The sequence below is a fragment of the Anneissia japonica genome, unplaced genomic scaffold (assembly GCF_011630105.1).
Source record: "Anneissia japonica isolate Jap-2015-1 unplaced genomic scaffold, ASM1163010v1 scaffold287948_len850469_cov200, whole genome shotgun sequence".
Classification (NCBI taxonomy): domain Eukaryota; kingdom Metazoa; phylum Echinodermata; class Crinoidea; order Comatulida; family Comatulidae; genus Anneissia; species Anneissia japonica.
This window is the reverse complement of record NW_022699796.1, coordinates 837,250-846,622: the sequence shown is the minus strand read 5'-3', so window position 1 is coordinate 846,622 and position 9,373 is coordinate 837,250. Positions and strand designations below refer to the sequence as shown.

At 34.4% G+C, this 9,373-nt stretch overlaps 1 protein-coding gene across 1 annotated transcript in view; it reads right to left on the bottom strand.

Moving 5' to 3' along the window:
- LOC117103151 (deleted in malignant brain tumors 1 protein-like) overlaps window positions 1–9,373 on the bottom strand; it is a gene marked incomplete at its 3' end in the record, with an annotated part of 14,219 nt that overhangs the window by 4,222 nt on the left and 624 nt on the right. Inside the window, exons 2-8 of the mRNA XM_033243661.1 lie at window positions 8,031–8,234; window positions 7,247–7,372; window positions 6,593–6,898; window positions 6,205–6,492; window positions 2,407–2,706; window positions 1,292–1,570; window positions 488–781 (exon numbers count right to left, since the gene is read on the bottom strand). Of these exons, the coding sequence (XP_033099552.1) occupies window positions 488–781; window positions 1,292–1,570; window positions 2,407–2,706; window positions 6,205–6,492; window positions 6,593–6,898; window positions 7,247–7,372; window positions 8,031–8,202 (1,765 nt within the window). The remainder of the gene's footprint in view (window positions 1–487; window positions 782–1,291; window positions 1,571–2,406; window positions 2,707–6,204; window positions 6,493–6,592; window positions 6,899–7,246; window positions 7,373–8,030; window positions 8,235–9,373) is intronic.

Sequence of the window (9,373 nt, the reverse complement as noted above, 5' to 3'; positions counted from 1 at the left end):
GGTGCGCGTTTTCAGCATACCGACGTGCTTCAGTGGTACTTTTAGATATTGTTATTTAGGCCTACTTATATGCAGTTTTTATGGTTAGAATGATGTTTACACGGGGAACTTACTTGATTAGGTAAGCTGATGCCGAGTATGTTTAGTCATTTAAGTAATAAATGACAATTACACACATTTTGGTGTTGTGTCTCTATGTTCATGTGCCCATTTGGGTGCAAGAACTGATGTTTCGCGGTTCACATACTCATAGTTCTTGGAGAAGACTTTCATAATGTTGCCATTAGTAATCGGTGCATTAATTGTGTTCGAACCTACAAGAAACTCGCTTTTGAGTGGAAAAAGCAGCCGTAGGTAGGCATAATGTGACTGTAAACAGAATTGACAGTAGGCCTACTATACGACTCTTACCATCTAAAGGTGAACAGCATGGGTGCCACACTGTATCTTATGATTAAATTTGCAGTGCCTACTATACGACTCTTACCATCTAAACATGTAAGTTGAACAGCACGGGTGCTACACTGCACATTGTGCTCAAATTTGCAGTGTAGCAGACTGGATTCACTTCCATCACATCGAACCACGGCGGAACCAGGAGTCCTGATATCATTAGGATCAGGCTGTGTCAGACTTTCACTGACGCCAAGAAAATGTAGTTCTCTGCAAGCAATCTCAGCGGCTTGCAAATTCCAATGATCCTGACAAACAGAAATCCAGCTATTGTTTTTGAAGATTTCAACCAATCCCTGGTGACCTCCTTCTTGAATTCTTATAGTATCTACAAATTAACAGTATGGAAAATTTAATTGACCAATACACTGGCAGATGATCATTTCAACGAAATTGAGGATAACATAATAACAGTACAACAAATTAATATTTGATAATTTAAAAAGACCTTTTTATTTATTGCCACATAATACAGATTGCAAAAACACTTTGGAATAAAATACGACTACTTTTAACAATTTAGATTATGGCATAAAAATCCTAATAATAAATTGAATGATGTAACATAATAACCTGAGGAAGACAAACAGTTTCTTTCAACGAAATTGAGGATAACATAATAACAGTACAACAAATTAATATTTTTGATAATTTAAAAAGACCTTTTTATTTATTGCCACATAATACAGATTGCAAACACACTTTGGAATAAAATACGACTACTTTTAACAATTTAGATTATGGCATAAAAATCCTAATAATAAATTGAATGATGTAACATAATAACCTGAGGAAGACAAACAGTAATTTCTTGTTCAACTTAAATATATCTCCTCACCTGTTGAACATTCAATAAAGTAATATAGGCCTATCGAATAAAATCCTCGTTCACTGAAATTACATTGAAGTGAGCCGTGTTGTATACTACAATCAATGCATGGATAAATATCATTTCGACTGTCTTGTCGAATTAAATGTATTCCAGATGATTGCTGTTGCAAGCAGACAAATTGAAGTACATCTTCTGTAGTGTCGCACATGTACGTCCATTTGTTGTTAAAATATGTTTGGGCAAAACCTGAATTTTTGGAATTTCCATCAATAAATCTCGATCCACCTGTCACCAAGAGAAAATATTGGCATAACACACACAAATAAATACACAAAAAACGTCACTGTTACACATCCATAATGGTAAAAAGATGGAAAAAATGTTTAAATATTTATATAAAAATTACAGGACCTACAATAAAATTTAAGACACAAAATTATCACAGAAAATGTACAAAATAGAAATGGATTACTTTCACGAAAATTATACTTGATATCAAAATGTCAAATAATGATCAAAACTAAATTACATAAAAAAGTACAAATCACATCAAAAAGTTACAAATTATGCAAAACAAACAAGGAACCAAAGAAACGAGACGATTAGAACTTCAGGGCAAATGAAAGGCAGATGCAATATAATATATGATAAGCCTATGATAATATATGTTGATGCTAATATCCACAACATTACTTAAATGAAATAGTCTGTTTATCTTTCCACTGTGTGCAATTTTGGTATATGAACAATTTTTAAATTCACATTTTTTTGGGTGCTGTTTTTTAATTGTTTTCATTTTAAATTGTATATGATTTAACTTTTTAGAATTTTACTTATTTGCAAATCAGTATCTGTATTTTAGATGTAGGATATATTTATTTTATATAATCGTATTTTAATGTCAATTTTTAATTTTTAATGTGTTTACTGTAATTATTTAATGTGTAATTTTGGACCCCATTGGAATTGTTCCTGATGCTCATTAATTTTTACTTTTGTATTCACAAATTATTTTTTCATCTTGTATGTGAGTGTCGAGCATCGAATAATTTCAATCATTAATCAATCAATCAACCATAATGTTACCATGATAGCATAAAATCAAACATAAATAATCGTACTTGTTTCACATAATAGATAAACATCCCTTTCGCACATATTATTTGGTATGATTTTAAACATGCACTCTTCAAATCTGCTCTCCAACCCAGAGCAAACAATATTGTTGATAGTTGACGATGTGCTGTTGCTGCTAGAGACGTCACTAATATTGAAAACGTCATCAAAATTGAGTTGCTTGCAAATAACCCTGGCGGCCTCCATGTCAATATCTGATGTGCACACTTTGTGCCATCTTGAGTCGGTATATATTTCAAGAAGTCCGTCTGATTGGGATTCCCCTTCACTTAGCCTTACTCCGTCTGAAACAAACATGTCCATCATTCAATCGTAATAATCTATAAAATATTGATTGTGTTTAAATACTCAAGCTATGATGAACACATACTTAGCAAGTAAAATTTGCATATCTCCTACATACAAGCAGTTTGTTCAAGATTCAAGAAATCGTATTGGACCATAGAAAAATATAGAAAATTTAATTGCTTGGCAGATGAATATAGAAAAAATATAATAAATGATAAATGCATTACAATGTCACAAAAGGAAGACAAGATTGGTACATAATAAAAACATACAAATAACAGAATGAAAACAAATATAAAGGAACACTGTAATAATAACGTTTAAAGGTCTATAAAAGTCAATGAAAAAAAATAGTTTTAAATTAATTAAAAAGTTAAAATCATAATAAAAGTGAATTTAAAATTATTTTAAAACATTAAAAATCATGTAAAACATTAAAAAGTTAAAGCTGTTAAAAACACTTACGGTACCGTATTACAGCAGACCATCGTTTAACATTAGAAGTAAAATTGTTAAATAAAATGTCTTAATTATTTTAAAACATTATAAAGGTTAAAACTGTTAAAACTCTTAGATATCTAGAACAATAAACATTTAGACAGAGCTAATTTTAGCAGTCACAGACTAATAAGATCCGAGTTGGACAGCCGAGTGGTTAGTGTAGGGGCGCCGCAACCTACAGCCAAAACATCGGCGGTGGTTCGAACGGCACGCTCACCTGTGGTTCTGGTGATGGAACAAGTCTTCTCGAATAAGGACTATAAACAGTTATGCCCAGTGTAGGCAATTTGGCTCGTGTGCACTTAAAAAAACCCAGTACATCTATCGAGACAAGTAGGGGGTTAACCCGGTGTACTGGTCCACAGCCCCTGTTGTTTACAGACGAGAGTAGCTGGTACCGGGTAGCTCAGACATGAAAAGACCCTTAGGGAAGAAGAAAGTTACTGTACGAGCAAGTCCACAGCGCTTTGAGACTCGGGTACGGTATAAAACGCTATATAAGTCGGTGACGGCCACGCTTGGGCGAAACAACGAAATGACCGCACGCTTAGGAAAAATAAGCAAAGATTGCACCACGCTTAAAATGTTTGCGCCACACTCAAAATATGTACTAGGCCTAAGTATATTTTGTTCAAAACATAAATACTGTACCAAAGTGTCGAACTGCAATGTGGCCATGGGGAACAGTACCTGTTCAATCGCATATCATCATGAGGCACCGCCTTCAATGCAAGCTCAACTGCAGGATCTCTTTGTACGCCGCCCTTGCGTGCAAGTATAGGTACCTGTAGGCGGTGGGCGGTTAGTGGATAGGGCGTGTTCAGAACCGCACGTGTGTGGCGATTGCAATGTTCGGTGAAGTGTCCGTTTTTTTTTATGAACGGTGATTGATAAAATAACATATATTAATTGAATTTACGTGAATTTCTTATGAAAAACTTTTTTTAATACTGATTTTCGGAATTACCGTACATGTGATGGACTGCAGTCGGAATACAACAGTAATTTAGTTGGTTCCTATTATTATAAAAACTAATAATTACCACTTCAAAGTATTATAATTAGTATTTAACACAACAGCAAACATGCACTCGACCATGATTACAAAATTATAGCCTCAATTTTATAGCTCCGCACTACACACATTCGACCTACTGGAGATTGAACCAAGTCGGAAGGCTTTTTTTCCAGAGGGGGTGGAGGCAGAGTGTGTTCAAATCTTTATCCACATCAACACTTTAGTATACGCATATTTGTATGTATAACAGACTCCATCCTGTATGTACTACTTTTGATAAATTGTTTCCTAATTGTTTTCATAATTTGCAAATTTGGTTTGCAAATAATAAATTAAATTAAATGTATCGAGTAAATGAAATTTAAATTGTGGGACACAGGGTAAGCCGTGTGATGTCCGACACCCTAAGTAGTACGAATGTATCAACCCTTTATGCACCACCCTTTACATTTTTTGAACAACATTTTATGAAATTCCGCCACTCTTTAAAAAAAAATCCTGGCTAGAGGGCTGATAAGAGAGTTAGTTTCCAACTTGAGATAATTGCCAAAAGGAGTTATTTAGCACACAAATGTTTCGGGCATCGCCCTTTATCAGGTATACGTACAGATATAAATGAAAACGAGTATAGATAATTAGAATGGCTATAGAACCACTAATATAGCCACTAATCTCACATCCACATTCTACAATATATACAGTATACTCGTGCTCATTTATATTTGCTTTTGGCAACACTAGACACCTCTCCAGAGATTTAGTAGTGCCACGGCCTATGTGTGCTGATGCCTAGACCACGGGTATACGTGCAGATTTCTTTCGTACAACTGAATGAAATGCTCACGACTGAAACGCTCACACCATGCAGGAATTCCTCCATGCTCACACATTGGAGCTATGGATAGCCTAAGCTGGAAAAGCTTATAGGTCGCAGCTTTAAAATCATAGGCCTAATATTCAAATTAGGTTAAACACATATAGCATAGCCTTTCATCGAACATTTTCTTTTAGCAGGCCCGTATGCAGGATTTTTATTGGGTGGGTGCGAATTTATGGAAAGTGGACCATGAAAGTTGGGCGGGGGACGCTAAGGACATAGCCCTTTTGAGGTCGAGTGGGTGGAGCCCCATCGGGCTCAGATATTTGAGGTTTTAATAGATTTTGAAGATGCAATTTGATATGTCCAGGAAATGAAGGAGCCAGGGAAGGACCTTTAAAGATGGAAGGTCGATATTACCTCAGCCCTACCATGGTTGGTGCTGAGGACAATTTTTAATTGTGGCACCCTAGGCAGCCGGAAATGCCACTCTAATATTAAAAGTTGGAAATTGCGAATATGAACAAATAATTACAATCGCTTTACGTCGTGGATGAATAGGTAGACTTTAAATATACCGTATATAAAATCGAGAATTCATAAAATAAACGTATAGTGATCTGATCAGGAACAAGGTAGGGGAAGCAATAAATTGATTTTTTTCAAAGCGAATACGTCCACCACCACTCTACCGGGCCAGGTTTAACATATGGGGGCCGTGGCGTATTCAGAAATTCGAAATAGAGAGGAGTGTCCAGTGAGGAATTTTCACAGAAATAGAGGTCCCGGTTCACCCACCTTAGCAAGCCGCGGCCCAACCATGTTTGGGGTTGAAGAAAAGAATATTTATGATTATGCCAATTATAGTCGGAAATGGAGCTCTCAGATTTAAATTTGAATATAAATTACTGTATGTTTTGTTTTTTTCTCCATTTTCCTTCAAAAAATTGTTGGTGGTTTGGTTCGGCTAGTATCATACTGTTGAACGGTATTAAATTCACTAAATTTAAATCACCAATCGCTGATTCCGGTCGTGGCTACAGTAGAAATGCCACAATAGCATAGGTCACGCTGTGTTCCACTTTCACTTTGACGGTCTAAATTATCCATCTAATAGTGGTGTAATAATAAAATGAACATTTAAAGTTATAGGCATACCTCTTGCACACGTGACTCCCGATTGACTGTCGAGGTTGTACGTCGTATACATGCTGCAATCAGAGAATTCTTGTTCATCACCTATACAATTTACCCCGTACGAAGGCATTTCATATGTGGTTCCTAAAATTCCGCAACAGTCAGAGAACTCGGCCGCTGGATAGCCTAGCTGACGGCAGATTAGGTGAGCTTCATTGAGACGCAAGCCGTTTACTGTTGACCACTGACCAAAATAGAAAATCTCTACCAGACCTTCGTGTGACTGTTTGCCCACTAATCGAGTTTGCACTGTAAACAATTATTTCATAGCAGAACATAATTTTTCAGATATTTCATTATTTTACCAAAAAATTATAGATTATTACTAGACAAATTTAATAAACTTAACCTGGTAAACATATGATGCCAACATCTTTAGAGTGAGTACACAATGGGTCTGCGTTTGAGTTGACTGGATTACAACTGGGGCTAGAAGCATCTTCGATGCACCCACTAACATTTGACCAAATGTCTCCTGTTCCCGCACCAAAGCTGTATACTAAATATTCCTCGACGCCTTCATAACCCAAACTTTTACAAACTAGATCTGCGTCATTTTCAGTCCATCCATTAGAACAGATGGTCCCAAATACAGGCCCTTGTAGTTCGATTCGTCCTTTCCTGTTTACTGGACCACCGACCAGTATTAATGAAGCTTTTAAAAAGAATATAATATTTTATTTTAAAAACACAAATTGTCCTGATGACACCAATTTTTGCTAAAAAAAAACCACTTAGTTCATTGTACTAGACTGTTTATATATAATAACATTCTGAGATTTGTTAGAAATTAACCGGATCTAACTATGCATTTTGTCTGGCATAAGTAAAACTTGGTAAAACCTACATAGCTTAGGTTAATAGTAAATATATTTTTGGATTTGTTTAAAATCGATATTCAATTGAAAATTGCGATTGCAATTTGTCAGTTGAAGTTAATATAAAAAAAATATATTTCATTTTAATTTTTCACATTTTTAAAACTAAACAACTTGTGACTTACAACATAAGATCTTTGCCTCATCAGAATAATCTCCGCAATCGTTGTCATCATCACATACCCACGAATCAGGAATGCAACGTTCTGTGCCACACGTAAATTCAGTATTGCCACACAGAGGACCATCATCTATTCGAAATAAGAAGGTTTCATCTGTCAGCATTATTTTGTCAAATTTGAAGTAAACTCGACAACTCATTATGTATAGGCATATATAGCCATTTTAAATATTAAATGAATTAAACAGTTGGTGTTTTTTATTCTATTTTGTTTTTTAATCTTTAATTGTTACTCCTCTCCACAAACGTTGTCACAGAATTCCGGCAATTGAAGTATTGTAATCCGAAATATATTCAAAAACATTTAATGATGAATATGTATTATTAATGTGTTGTGTAGTTGAAAGTCAGCTTTTATCCACATAAATACATAGGCCTAGTATCTGAAAAATCACAACAAAAACGAGATGTAACAATTACAGTTGTAGTCTGAGCTTAGGAGAGAAAGAAATTAATATACGCGCCTATATAAATTCAATTGATTATTACGGTACATTACATAAAAAGGGATTAGGCCTAGTTGTTGAAGGGTTTATCTCCTGACTATTTAAAACCCGCTACGGCACCGAAGGCCAACTTTGATCTAGAATTTCGAAGAAAGAAGAGAGAGAACAATGATAATGAATGGTATTGATAATAATAATAATAATAATAATAATAATAATAATAATAATAATAATAATAATAATAATAATAACAATATTAATAACAATAATATTAATATGTACCATTGTTGCTACTAGAGTTTGAATCAGATGATAGATACCCAGAATCGCTACTGCTACTGCTACTGCTACTGCTACTGCTACTGCTTCCACTGATGCTGCTGCTCAAAAAAGAATAAAGTGATGCATACACGCAGACCAAAAGTAGATGTTGGGAAATGGACGCCATTACCATGTACAATATTTGTCAAGTATATTTACAGATATCTGAAATATATGACAATATTTGATATGTAAATAACATAAATATTTAATAGGATTGTTAATAATAATTATACTACCACCAGTAGTACTCAATAATAATACGTATTTTATAATGCGCATACCTCTGGCCTGTTTCTGAATATCAAATGATAAAGAAGAAATTAAAAAAAAACAAAACATGACTTTTGCATTTTCACCCAAAATTTTGTGAACCCTTCTTCACACTAATATAAACTTTAGGTTGGTCCATTCATTAGTTTTTACGATATTAATATGGTTTTTGACATTTTCGTGGCCTTGAATTAAGTTTGAATTCCAAAATGTAGTATTCTCTTTCTTATATATAACTCCACTAATTTTATGATAATCCATCACTTTAATCTTTACTTAATACATTTAACAATAAAATAGACAATGACTGTTTGGAATGCACAAGACCAGATACAAACAACACTATGGTGTTTTTAGTACAAGAAAATTCATGGGAAAAAAGATGAAATTCGCTCATAGCATGTACGGTAGGCCTGCCTATCACCAAATCAATTTTGATTCTGGGATATTTTAGAATTATCATTGTAAAAATGTAAATATTTGTGTTAATCACCATTTATATGCCTTTAATGCTATTAACGTTATCATATATAAGCATCTTAGGCCTTATATCACCATAAAGGGCTTTATACCATGTGACAGGAACTACCGATTGAAACAAGCTGATAATTGGTAGTTCCAGGGTGGTTCCTATCAAGTTTAGCTTGACTTGCAATATTGATTATTCACATACGTGGATTATTTAGGTAATTACAGCAACGCCCATACAATAACGTTTGTTACAGGGACACCAATCACTATTCCTCTTATTATTGCAACCCATTCCCATTGTGTTTGAGGAAATAAAACTATGCATGATTACGTCTATATCTAACGACCATGTTAAGTTACCATGAACATTCCTTCCTATTATAGAACTGGGTTTTTCCGTATAAAGCCATGTCAAAAAAAAGTTGTTCATTTTCCAGCTCCAGGAGTCGTCTTCCTTAAACCATGGACCTATTAATAAGGTCTTATTAATAGGTCCATGCTTAAACTGAATTGTGCCTCAATGGAGGCTTATGACATTTGATCATTTTACTATATATATA